Source organism: Pteropus vampyrus, unplaced genomic scaffold (genome assembly GCF_000151845.1).
Source record: "Pteropus vampyrus isolate Shadow unplaced genomic scaffold, Pvam_2.0 Scaffold522, whole genome shotgun sequence".
Lineage (NCBI taxonomy): Eukaryota > Metazoa > Chordata > Mammalia > Chiroptera > Pteropodidae > Pteropus > Pteropus vampyrus.
Window position 1 is genome coordinate 406,728 of NW_011889303.1, and position 14,330 is coordinate 421,057.

A 14,330-nucleotide genomic window follows, 5' to 3' on the forward strand; every position below is an offset into this window, starting at 1 on the left:
AAAAGGAGAAGTTTCGACAAAAATCACCAAAGTACGAGGGATAATACAAGAATACTATGAAAGATTATACACCACCACCAAATTCAGTAATCTGGAAGAAATATACAACCTTCCTAGTCTGAATCATGAAGAACTGGAAAATCTAAATAGACCAATCAGCAGTAAGGAAATTGAAACAATCACCAATAAAATGAAACAATCCCAAAAAATAAAAGTCCAGGATCAGATAGCTTCACTAGTGAATTCTACTAAACATTCAAAAATATTCTCACACTTTTCCAAAAATTTGAAGAGGCAATACTTCCTGACTCATTGGTAAGGTTAAACATCATATGATCATATCAATAAGTGCAGAAAAAGCATTTAGCAAGTTACAGCATCCATTTATGATTAAAACACTTACTAAAATTGGTACAGAACGACAGTACTTCAACATAGTAAAGACCACGAATGTCAAACCCTCAGCTAACGTCTTACGTAATGGTGAAAAACTAAAAATTTTCCCTCTAAGATCAGGAACAAGAGAAGGCTGTCTGCTATCACCACTGTTATTCAGTATAGTGTTGGAAGTCCTAGCTAGAGCAATCAAGCAAAAGAAAGAAATGAAAGACATCCAAATAGGGAATGAAGAAGTCAAATTTTCGAAGATGACATGATTCTCTATATAGAAAACTCTAAAGACTCCACCAAAAAACTATTAGAAATAATAAACAAATACAGTAAAGTTTCAGGATACAAAATCAACGTATAAAAATCCATAGTGTTCCCATACACTAACAATGAATTTTCAGAAACAGAAATGAAAAATACAATTCCATTTGCAATTGCAACCAAAAAAATAAAATACCTAAGAATAAACCTAATAAAGCTTGTGAAGTACCTATACATTAAAAACTATAAGACATTATTAAAAGAAATTTAAGAAGACACAAAGAAATGGAAAGATATTTTGTAGATTGGAAGAATCAACATAGTTAAAATTGCCTTATTACCTAAAGCATTATACAGATTTAATGCAATCCCCATCAAAATCCCAATGGCATTTTTTAAAGAAATAGAAAAAAAAGATCATCAGATTTGTATGGAAGCACAAAAGACCCCAAATAGCCAAAGCCGTCCTGAGAAAAAAAGAACAAGGCTGGAGGCATCACTCTGCCTGTCTCCAAATTATGTTACAGAGCAACAATAATCAAAACAGCATGGTATTGGCAGAGCACAGACACACAGACCAATGGAATAGAACTGAGAGTCCAGAAATAAACTCCCATACATATGGGCAAATAATTTTCAACAGAGGAGCCAAAAACATACAATGGAGAAAGTAAAGCCTCTTCAATAAATGGTGCTGGGAAAATTGGAAAGCCACCTGCAAAAGAATGAAACTAGACTGCTGTCACCATATACCAAAATTAACTGAAAATGGATCAACAACTTGAATATAAGACTCAAAACAACAAATTGCGTAGAAGAAAACATAGGTACTAAACTCATGGGTTTTGGTTTTAGAGAGGATTTTATGAATTTGACCTCAAAGGCAAGGGAAGTAAAAGCAAAATAAATGGATGGGACTATATCAAACTAAAAGGCTTATGCACAGGAAAAAAAACAAATCAACAAGACAAAGGCAACCAACTGATTGGGAGAAGATATTTGCAAACAGTGCTTCTGATAAGGGCCTAATATCCAAAACACAAAGAACTCATACACTCAGCAAAGAAAAAACAAAATCCAGTTAAAAGACCTGAACAGACACTTCTCCCAAGAAGACATATAGGTGGCCAACAAACATAGAGAAAACACTGAACTTCACTAGCTATTAAGGAAATGCAAATCAAAACCACAACGGGATACCATCTCGCACCTGTAAGAATGGCTATTATCAACAGGATAAGTAATAACAAGTGTTGGAGAGATTGTAGAGAAAAAGGAACCATCATACACTGCTGGTTGAAATGTAAATTGGCACAGCCACTATGGAAAACAGTATGGAGTTTCCTCAAAAAATTAAGAATAGGCTTACCATATGACCCAGCAACTCTTCTGGTTATTTACCCAAAAAACTTGAAAACATTTATCCACAAAGATATATGTACCCCAGTGTTCATAGCAGCATTATTCGCTGTGGCCAACAAATGGAAGCAACCAAAGTGTCCTTCACTAGGATAAAGAAGGTGTGGTACATATATACAATGCAATATTACTCAGTCATAAAAATGAAATACTGCTATTTGCTACAACATAGATAGATCTTGAGATTATCATGCTAAGTGAAATAAGTCAGAAAAAGTTGAGAACCATATGATTTCACTCATGTGGGATGTAAAACTGAAAGCAGTAAACAGAAATGACAAACAAAACAGAGACTCATGGACATGGACAGTGAATTAGTGGTTACCAGAGAGAAGTGGGGGAGGGGGAGGTAGGTAGGGGGAAGGGGGCTCAAATATATGGTGATGGAAGGAAATTTAACTTTGGGTTGTGAACACACAATGCAATATACATGTGATGTATCATTGAATTGTACACTTGAAACCTATATGATTTTATTAACCAGTGTCACCTCAGTAATTTTAATTTAAAAAAGTTTTTTAAGTTCACAGATGAACAAATCAAGCATCCCTTTTATTGTACACTAATGTATAGGGTCCATTGGGTGTTGGGAGGCAGATATATGACTCTTCATTTCCGATTTTCTTGGTATTCATATTTGTAGCTCTGTTATTTTTCAGAGCTCCATTTGACCCTTTTCAGGAATTGCTGAATTTAAATGCTCTGGTCCTGTTTGGGGATCAGCCAATTAAAGTTCTTAGAAGCCAAAGCCAACAATTCCCTCCACATCTTCACTGACCAGCACGTCCGCAGGGCCAGGGTGATGGGACTATCAAGGCAAGAGGGGTGCTTCAGCCGTCCCACGTGGTCACTCAGCTCTGGTTTCCCTGCTCTCCTGTGTGCGCTGCAGTCCAATCTCTAGACTGCTTCCAGGGTACCCCTCCCCTACTTAAGATCCTTCGATAACTGCCCTTTGTTCAGAACCAAATTAGCTTCCTTACCTTGGCAACCAGGGCCCTTCCACCATCTCTTCCTTGCACTTTATGCTGAGGCCATGCCATACTACTGGTGGTCCACACCATGCTTTCTATTCACCCCCATGCCCTTGCTCCTCCTTTTATTTTTTGTATTACCTGGCTTTGCTTGGCTAGGTCATCTTTTAAGCATTTGCTCAGCTGTCATTTTCAGGAAGCATTCTGAAGACCCTCCTATTTATTAAATGTCTCTCGTCTATGTTCTCTTCCCCTAGAACCCTTTGCCTACGTTTAAGATAATATTCGGTGCCACTTAATACTATCTGCATGCATGTCATCCACAGCACATCCAACTGCTCAGTGAGGCTAGAGACTATTATTCATCATTGTATAACTAATACCTGGCAAAACGTTTGACATGAAGTCAGCACTGAATAAATTCTTACTGGATAGAATTGCAATTTCTTCTACCTTACAACTTCAAAAATGAATGCTGATTTGTTAGATGGACTCAGCATGTCCTATTTTCACATCTACAGGCATCATGTTTCTATTAATGCATAAAAGTAACCCAGTGGTAGCTCTGAAAGCCAAAGAAGCTTCATTTTTCTTGAGCAATAAATGAACCCTACCTTCCTTCCAGCACCCAGTTCTCTAAGTGCAAGGTGACACCCATGAGAGTTAAGACAATGCAATCAAGTTTCCAGTCACTGTCTCAGGTGAGGCTTGTAGCAACACAAAAGCCCAGACAGTTTTCGTAGGGTCTCTGCAAGAGAAACCTCTTAGTTTAAAACAGCTTGGGAGACCCATGACCATTTCCTTCAGAGAGCTCACAATCACCATACTGGCTGCATATCTCAGCAATCTTTCAAGATGCCTCTTTGCATTACCTGCATCATTTATTACGTTGCGGCATTCTGTTCGAGTAACAAGTTTCCTTTAAAACAATCACTTTGCATAGAGAAATGGGGGATTCAGTCAGTTGTTTATTCATCAACACATGTTGATTCAGTACCAAAAACAGACAAAAATTCTTGCCCTAGTAACGCTTATATACTAATGGGAAAAACAGAAAATAAACAATATAAATGAGCATATTATGTATTATTGAAGGTAATAAACACTATAAAAAGCAGTAAATTAAATAAGGGATCAGAAGTGTGGTAGTGGATTTTTTGTTGGCTGGTTGTTTGGTTGGTTGGTTGGTTTCTTAAAGTGGTGTCTAATTTTAATAGAGGCAATGTAGGCCACATGGCAAATTGGAACAATTGAGTAAACACTTGAAGGAGGTGAGGGAGTAAGCCATGTGGATATGCAGGCCAAGGGAACAGCCAATACAAAGGCCTTAAGGAACTTCGTACAATGAACAGTGAGGAGAGCAATGTCGGGGGTACAGAGTGAGTGAGAGGGGGAGTAATAGGAGATGAGATCAGAAAGCTGTTAGGCAGGGTTCAGGTTACATATAACCTAGTAGATTTTCATAAGGATTTCAGTTCATATGCTGAGATGAACAGGAAGCCATTGCAGGATTATGAAGAGAGATGTCACATGATCTGAAATTACAGCTGATCCCTCTGGTTCTATGTTGAGAATAGACTGTTTAGGGGCAAGGGTGAGAGTAGGAAGATCCATTCAGAGTCTACTGCTTTTATCCAAATGGAAACAGTAGAGACTTGGACCAGTGTAGATGCAAGGTTAATGTTGAGAAGTGGTTACTCCCTGGATATATTTTAGAAGGAGACCTAATAGGATTTCCTGATGTAGGGTATGACAGAGAGAACTGAAGGGTGAGTCTGATGTTTTGGGCCTGAGCAACTGGAAAGATGGAGTTGCCATAAAGTGAGCTGAAGAAGACAGCAAGCAGGGCAATCAGAATTTGGACCTACTAAGTGTGAGGCATCTTGGATATCTACAAGGAGGCACAAAGTGGCAGATGCAGAAATCTAGAGTAATGGAAAAAGGTCAATCCATAGTTTTCAAGATGGTTAAGATGTAAATGGAGAAGAGAAGAGGTCCACGGCCCTAAAACTGGGACCTTTCAACACTTAAAAGTAGGGAAAAGAAGAAAAACAACAGAGACTGAGAAGGAGAAAAACAACAGAGACATTGAAGTAGTAAGAAAACCAAGAGAGGGTCCAAAGACAAGGGAGAATAAATTGTTTCCAGGAGAAGGGAATGAGCAGATCTGTCATATGTTAACTAATAGGTCAAATAAGGTGAGGACTGAGAACTGACATTGCGTTTATCAATGTGCTGAATATCGGTGACACGGAATACTCGGTTAAATAGTGCACCCCCAATTTCCTTCTACCCGGAACCTCAGAATGTGACCTTATTTGGAAATAGAGTCTTTGCAGATGTATTTAGTTAAAACGAGCCATACTGGAGTGGAATGGTCCCTGAATCCAATGACTAGTAAACATCTCAAAGAAGGATGTGTGAAGACACAGGGAGAATGCAATATTTGACGATGGAGGCAGGAATTGGAGTGATGTAACTACAAGCCAAGGAAACCTAAGGATTGCCGGTAACCACCAGAAGCCAGAAAGGGGCAAGGAAAGATCCTTACCTAGAGCCTTCAGAAGGAGCATGGCCTCACTGACACCTTGATTTCAGCCTTCTAGCCCCCAGAACTGTGGGAGAATAAATTTCTATTGTTTTTAGCCACCCAGTTCATGGTATTTTGTTATGGCAGCCCTAGGAAACTGTAATCTCGGTTATCTTAGTCGGCTTGGGCTACCATAACAAAATGCCGTAGACTGCGTAGCTTAAACAACAGAACTTTATTTTCTCACAGATCTGGAGGCTGGAAATCAGAGATCAGGACACTGGCATGGTCGGGTGCTGGTGGGGACTCTTCCTGGCTTGCACATGGCTCCTTTTTCACTGTGTCCTAACGTGGTGGGTGGAGGGGTGGGGCGAGAGAGTCAGAGACAGAGGGAGAGGGAGAGGGAGAGGGAGAGGGGAGAGAGGGAGCGAGAGAGCCTGTGACTGAGCAAGCACACTAGCTCTCTGGTGTCTCTCATGAAGGCACTAATCTCATCATGAGGGCCCCGCCTTCATAACCTCATCTAATCCTAGTTACCACCGCCAAAGGCCCTGTCTGCAAATTCCATCACATTAGGTGTGAAGACTTAAACATAAGAATTTTTGGAGTACACTTTTAAGTCCATAGTACTTGGTAGAGCAGCCATTTAACATCTCTGTACCTCAGTTTTCTTTCTCACCTGTAAGATATGGATAATAATAATACCCACTTCAGAGAAATGTGGCAAGGAGTGAATGAATTAATATATGGAATATTCTTAGAATAGTGCATACTAAATGCTATATAATATTAACTATCATAATGATTATAAATCTAATCATTTTATTTTGAAATTAACACACTAATTTTTACTTGTTCTTTAGTTCATTCTCAATTAGCTCATTAATTTGACAGATTAAATTTTCTTAAACTAAACCCCAGTTTCACAATTAATCAAATTCTCTTAAACATTTCAAATGTAAAAAACTTATAAATGTAGCAAATAAAATTCTCCTAAGTTTTTAATCATAACTTTTCCCCCTTTTCTTCCCTGATTTAGGTAGATGGAATTCTGCACGTGCACGCACATGTGCGCGCGCGCACACACACACACAGCAGTTACAACCCAGCTTTCTGATGAGACTTCGTTAGTCTTTTCTTTCTCATCATCCTGAATTCAGTAGTCATTTACTGACATCTGTGAGCTCTTCAAGAGTAGGGTGTACATTAGTCATTTTTGTGTTTCTAGTAGTCAACACATTTGCCTGATGCTCAATAAATGTTTATTGAATGAATTAACGAATAAATGTAATGAATGTAAACTTGGAGTAACAAACTCTAAATATCCTCTACTTCATCATAAGTTTTCAAGGAGTAAGTTTTTCTTGCAGTAATGTCCTAACTTGCTCTTTCATCTGAAAAACTATGACAGTACTCTTCTCACCTTCTGAGTGGTGCCTCACTTATAGCCCAAGTTGCTTCTTGCTTGTTTCCTATGAACCCCTCTCAGTAACAGTCTACATGCCACACATGCCACCATTCACCACCCTTCCTCTCAAGATTGACTTGACACTGGTACTTAATACACGTTCCTGTGATGTCTGTCCAGAATTCTTTTCTGAACTGAGAATCCTTTTTAGAAAGGCAAAGTAATGGAGTTGACATTCAAGTGTAGTAATTTGCCGTCCTGGGCATAGTACTTAAAGAGCATACATTTGGATCCATAAACGCACAATGGCAGATCCTGGCTCTGCCATTTACTGCCTTTGCTATTTGGTCTTTCTCAGATTCAGTTACCTCTGTGAAAATGTAATGTCTCTCACAGAAGGTGAGCATTGAATGAGATAAGGTATGCAAAGCTCTTAGGACAGAGCAAGATGCTTGAGTGCTCATTAAATAGTAGTTATTACCCAAATGGACTCTTTCATTTTCTGTGTATTGCCCCAATCTCCTGACTGGAAGTATAGTTACATTCATAGTGCTTTCTTTCTTTACCGTACTGATTCTTTAAGGGGTGAGGGGACAACAAAGAATAAAGAATGACCTCTTTGGAGAAAGGGAGAAAGTAAGAATCATATTCTAAGTGGGCATGGCATGATGTTTCATCATATATTTGCAAAGTTGTGGTAATACATAGCCAACAAAATCCTAAGGTTTTTATGCTTTTTTAAATAAAAATTTTAAATTCAAGTTTAATAATATTAAGTACCTATAAGATTGAATCATGTAATGAGTCACTTCAATTTTTGACAAGGTTCTTAGTTCAAAGCCCTTAGATACTTCCTGTAATCAAAACCCATTTTCAGATTCACAGGAAGATATTATCTAATGATCCACTTAATCTTTTCATGTTCTTAATTTGGGGTCAGTTTCAGTGGCCTGTCTCACATCATCTGTCATTTTTGTGATTGAAACGTCACTTCAATTACAGTTTTCATTGGGACAGTTCTCATCTTTAGTTTCAATTCAATTTAATTCAAATCAAATTCATATGTCTCAGGACAATTGAATTCACTTAAAATCCCCTCTGTTCAGATAAGATTGTAACCACTACTCCCGCTGATGCCACTGAACTTCCTGATACCTTCTAAATGCCTGGTGCTGCCTGGGAGGCCACTGAATCTGATAATAAGGTCACTGCTGCTTTTGCTCACTGAATTGGGCCAAGTGCCAGCCCTAGAACCAGCTAGGCCAGCCTTACAACCGCCCGTGCGGAACCACCATTGCTGTCTCCGGCATATTCCTCTTGGATCAATGCTTTTTTAAACTATAGAAAAATACTTTTATACACCTCATTTAGCAGAAATCTTGACTGAGAAACAGCTTAGATTATAAGAATTTGGAAAGGTGTTGCGATTGCTTATTTTGTTTGGTTCGGTTGGTTGAATTTTTCCAGTCTTCTTCCCACTGGACAATAAAAAGGGTGACGTCAGAGCACAGTTCACCTATGCTATACTCAAAATTCCCTTCTCCTGAAACAACTGGACTACTTTCCTGACACCTGACTTGTATACCTAATTTACCCTAGAAGTTTGTTTTGAAGAAGCTTCTCTCACAAAACCCTGGTAGTGATGATCCCACCACTCCACCAGACATGTTGAAACTCCTTTATCCCATCATCTATGGATAGCAGACCAAAAGTATTCTGGGGCCTTAGTGGCCCTGCCCAGAGTAGGAAAACAAAGGATATAAGAACCAGACAATATCAGGGCCCAGAAAACTTACTCAGCTAAAGAAGGGAGAGACCAGTAAACTACTCCACAATATTCCTGGGGGCTGAGCTCTATTCCAGCTAATTATGTGGGAGGAAACACCACGTGAGCAAAGCCTAGTATGCAGGTCAGATCGGAACTGGACTATGATCTGGCCATTGGTAACATGGCCTCTGCTAGTGGCATCGCTGAGTATGGAGACCGGTAAAAGATTGGCTGAGGTCATGGCCCAGCCCTCTAACTAGGCCTCACAAAAGGCCATAACAAACCAGACATAGAGGTGGTCCCTATGGCTGGGCACTTTGGGAGAGCTCTACCCAAAGCAGTTTGAATGGACTGCTAACATGGAGAGGTACAACTAAGGTCAGAACAGGGAAGAATAGGGTTGTACATAGAACTGAGGGGCAGATGAGATACACATGCACATCACTAGCCAGAGGACTCAATAGAAATGGAATAAGAAGGTAGGAACCCATAAGTGGGATATGGCACCTGCTGCGTGGTACTGAATCGGACTAGAGTTTCTTACTCAGAGTTACATCATCTGACTAGATTTAGAGTGCCTAGACACCCAAGGCAGAAACTCAGATATATAGACTGGACTTACAGAGTTAGTTTAGGAATTATGTAATCATTAAAACTTAGACTTTGAAGTTAGAAGTCTTGAGTTCGAATCCCAGCTCTGGCACTTAGTAGCAGTGTGCCTTTGGGCAAATTAATCTCTTTACATCTGTGAACTGACAATAAAGAACCTTTTAGGGTTATTTTAAGGATTTGAAAAGTTTATATGCTAGTGCCTGACACACAGTTGGTACTCAAAAGCTAAAGAAATGTGTCATGTGGCCTAGTTGTCTAATTCTAGACTGCATTCTTTGGTAGGGCTGAGCCTGTTGACAGTTTGCCTTCCCTGATAAGGAAGGACTCAGGGACAGGCACTCTGGGCCTGTAGGTTGGGGTCTCAAAGCCGAGGGAAGGGGTTCTGGGAAGCAGGGCCTGATGCAGGTGTTGGGTTGGGAAGTAAAATACAACTTTCCCAGAGCATCAACTGGTCCGGCAAAGTTGTATTTTAATCACAGTATAAGGTAAATATCCATTCACATTTTCCTCCAAGACTTAGAAAGGAACACCCTTTCTTATGGATGTTCCCACATCCAGACACATTCTTCAAAGCCAAGGGTCACAGTCAGACATGGCTTTCCCTTTATAGTGTATGCTCTGGCTTATATTGCTTTCTCTATTAGCCTCACATGTGAACATATGGTCTTTGACCTGTAGCCCATATATTCCAGTTTGAGAATGTTTGCGGCTCTCCTATAGTTTATTTGTATTTGTTTGTTTTTTCCGTGTCTGTAGAAGTGACTCCAGTTTTCTTTTTCTCTGTGACTGCAGCATTAGTACCCTTAATCTGTACTGGGAGGCACTTTTGAGTTCTATAGCATTTAAGTTAAATGCTATAGAACTCAAAAGATCTTGCCACTCTAAGTCTTAGGGTTCCATTGAAGGAGTCTGTTCTTCACAGACTGTAAACAAGGAGTAGATGGTGCAGCGCTCAGACCCCCTCTCTCTTCCCCAGCCTTACCTGCTACTGTTCCACTCCCCACACCCAATTATGACAAAACTTCCAGTGCACCATATGCCCTTTCCTGCCTCTGTGTCTTTGCAAAGACTCTTTCCTGTGCCCAAAATGGCCTTCCTTCCTTCTCTCCCGATGGAATCTCCTTCAGCCTAAATGGCCCAGCTCAAGACTTCCCTTTCATTTTATTTGTTCGTTTGTTTTGTTCTGTTTTAGATTCCACATATAAATGAAACCATACAGTATTTGTCTTTCTCTGTCTGACTTATTTCACTTAGCATAACACTCTCTAGTTTCATCCATGTCGCAAGTGGCAAGATTTTATTCTTTTTTATTGATGAGTAATGTTCCAGTGTGTGTGTGTGTGTGTGTGTGTGTATGTGTATCTCACATCTTCTTTATCCATTCATCTATCAATGGACACCTAGGTTGCTTCTATATTTTGGCTTTTGCAAATAATGCTACAGCGAACATAGGGGTGCATATATCTTTTTGAATTTGTGTTTTTGTCCTCTTCGGATAAATACCCAGAAGTGGAATTGCTGAGTCATATGGTAGATCTATTTTTAGTTTTTTGAAGAATCTCCATACTGGTGTCCATAGTGGTTGTATCAATTTGCAATCCCACTAAAAGTGCACAAGGGTTCCCTTTTCTTCACATCCTTGCCAACACATGTTATTGGTTGACTTTTGTTAATAGCCATCTCACTGGTGTGAGGCGGTATCTCATGTGGTTTTGATTTACATTTCCCTGCAAAACAAAAACAGTCTCATAGAAACAGAGATCAAACTGATGATTGTCAGAGGGAAGGGGGAAAGGAGGATGGATGGAAAAGCTGAAAAAAAATATAGTCAATAATATTGTGATAAGTTTTCATAGTGACGAATGATTACTAGACTTAGTGTGGTGATCACATTGTAAGGTATATAAATGTTGAATCACTATATTGTACACCCAAAACTAATATAATATTATATACCAACTATACTTAAATTTTAAAAGTTTTTAAGTTTATCCCTCCCTCCTCTTAACTCCTACACATTTTAATGCACACATCCGTTATTCAACTTCTTATGTTTTAATTTTTCCCTCTGTGAAACCCTTAAAAGCAGGGTGTATGTCTTACTTATGGAACTGTATCCCCAGCAGCCATCACAGTGCCTGGCACTTGTTTGGTACATTAAAAATATATGGATGAAAACCAAAGTGTTCTTTTTGTTTCTCCTTCCTACAGAAACGATGACTATGGGTAAGAGGACTTCTTTGCCAAGGATACAGTAGGACAACCATCTTACAAAGATCTTAATAACTTCCTACCCAACAACACCCAGACGACTCCAGTGACCAAATACTCAGCTGTAACCGCAGCAATAACTGGCCCTCTTTCCAGACTGGGTTTGGTGAACATGTAACGTCCAGCTGTCTTCAGGTGGCCTAAGATGGTGCTGTAGGGGAAGCACGTCTCTCATGGCCAGGAAGCAAGATCAGACTGTGGAAGAAACCGACTGATACAGTGAGAGTACTAAGAATACCTAGCGTACCAGGACTCTTGGTGATTAACATAAAGCCCTTGGCGATAGGGTCGCAGCACCTGCCGTCACGCCGGCAACGTCACGCCGACGTGATGTTATTTGCTTTGAATGCCCTGGAAGGACAGAATATTTTAAAATATATCCAGGTGCTAAATAGGCAGCAGATCTAATTCATACTAGACTACCTTTGAGCTAATAACTGTCTCCAGAAAATAATTTCACCCAAGAAGTGCTCCAGCTTTGTAAGGAATAGCCCCAGGAGAGCAATATTCCCCTGGAGAAAATCTAGCGCAAGGAGGGCTAGTTCACAGCAAATTCACTGCCCCCTCCCATGCACATGGCAGCGAGTACCAGTTGGACTTAGCCCTCTGTTCTGCTAAACCCAGCTCCTGAGAAGTCAGGAGCCTCGATACTGTTTTCTAGATAGCCAAAAGCCACTTTCTTTCACCTGGTGTTAGCATTAGAATGAATATTAAATGTCATCCCCTTTAGAGAGGCATACATCTCAATGGTGTAAGCATTCTGAAATAGCCCCTTCCCCAGGCACATTTCTCCACTGAGGGAGCAGCCTCAGAAAATGATGTACCATTGTGTGAGCTTTGTTCATGAGAGAGAACACAGCTGTTCCCTGAATGAAGGCACGCAGGACTTTTGGGCCTTCCTGGCCTGAGTGCCTTCTGGGGTATTTCCATATGCAACGACCCAGAGGCATGGCCTCGGGTAGCCACAGACAGGTTTCCTTTTCACTTCCAGAAACATACATCACTCTCATAGCACTTGGGGAATGGAAATACCTACAAGAGTGAAGGTCAAGGGCTCTCCCCGGGTATCTCATTCATTACTCAGCTTCCTTTGTGACCATATCAGCCAAGCCACTGCCAGCTGTATTTCTCATCCTCATTGCTTCTGCCTCCATATAAATGAAACCAAAGGCCTCAGTATACCCTGAGAAGGGGCTCTTACCTAGTGGTCCTCTCTCTCCCATGATGGATACAAAGTACCCTATCCACACATTTTCACCACTTCTCCAAGATAACATTTCCCTTTTCATACAATCCCTTTGCAGCAATATCCAGAGTTGGATTGTAGTTTACCTTCCTAGGAAGCTCATTATCTTCATTTGAATTAACATTCAATGTAGGAATCACTGGGTAAAAGCAGGATGATTGCAAATCTTCAGAAAGTTCTTGTTGCTACAGCTGTCTGGTATAAGAAACTACCCCGATACCAAATCTCAAATAGATGGAGGCCATTGGTTGTGTGAGGCAGTGTTACTACACTCCAGCTTCATGTGTTCCTCATCCTGCCTAATTCATTTTCATCTCTAATTGGCTTTCAGTCTCCAGGATCCAAAAGGAACCCGAGGTTCTGCCTATGTTTGATGACATGAGAAGAATACAACTTTCTTTACCCAAGGTTCCTCTATGCCTATTCCTCCCCATTCAGGCATCCTCCATACACCATACCAGTGTTTTGGACCAAAGCATAAAAGACTAGTGCCAGCAGGATAGTCAGCAGAAATATCTCCAGAGCCAGGCAGATGAGCCCAGAAGAATTGATCCCAGAGAAACCAGACTGGCCCCAACCGATATCAGGCAATCATCCCAATAAACTTTGACATATCCATGGCACTGGAAGCGTGGATAGGAGATCCTGGGGCACTGTGCCTGTTGTTCCCCTCCCCGAAGATCTTCCTGCCCAGAAACCTAGCAGCCCTGGGGTACTAATGAGTATGCTACTGGTTTGTTGGTATGAAACAGAAGGTGGCTTTCTAGGGTCCAGCAGGTAAAAAAGCCTACCCACATGGCAGGCAAGGGGCTTCATGTCTGGAAAGCTTTGCCTAGCTGGTCCAGCTGTGGCCAGAGGCCAGTTATAAATTAGAACTCCCAGAGCCCATCTGTAACTCTGTCTCTGTTCTCTTGCATTGTTTGGTTTCTCTTTAGTTTCCTAGTAAATGTTCCTTTTGAAAATTCCAATCTTGTCTCATTGAACTTGGGGGGAAAGGTATCCAGCATGTATTCAGATAGAGAAGGAAATTAAAGTACCTTGAAAAAATGGAAATGGCAGTGGAAAGGGAAACACTGACAGGCACTGGTGAGATCTTAGGAAGAAGCCTTGGGGAAAGCTGTCTCCCCCATCCACCTGACCCTGATATCTCAGCCCTTTCTTGCTGCCCTTGTCTTCAAGGAGATCTGCCGGATCAGCGGTGCTGCAAAAGCATCTTCCCAGCCAGTGAACTGAACACATTCAGCAGGCGATGTGATGTCCAGGGAAGTACACTGGTGCATGACCAGAGGAGGAATGGGGGAGGGGAGGGAAAGCAGTGGTTCCTATAATTTGGATGTTTTCAAAATGCTGCAACAATCATGACTAAATGGAAAGATTTAATCCTCAGGGTCATCAATAGAACTACATTTCATGTGAAGAGAATAAAGTCACACTCTCATCTTTAAGCCAAGGAG

At 40.7% G+C, this 14,330-nt stretch overlaps 1 protein-coding gene across 1 annotated transcript in view; it reads left to right on the forward strand.

Annotated features, from left to right (window-relative positions):
• The window catches only part of SYT9 (synaptotagmin 9), a 165,738-nt gene extending 151,894 nt beyond the window's left edge, over positions 1-13,844 (forward strand). Inside the window, exon 7 of the mRNA XM_011383492.2 lies at positions 11,571-13,844. Within this exon, the coding sequence (XP_011381794.1) occupies positions 11,571-11,579 (9 nt within the window). The 3' untranslated portion in view covers positions 11,580-13,844. The remainder of the gene's footprint in view (positions 1-11,570) is intronic.
• The last annotated feature ends 486 nt before the right edge of the window (positions 13,845-14,330 follow it).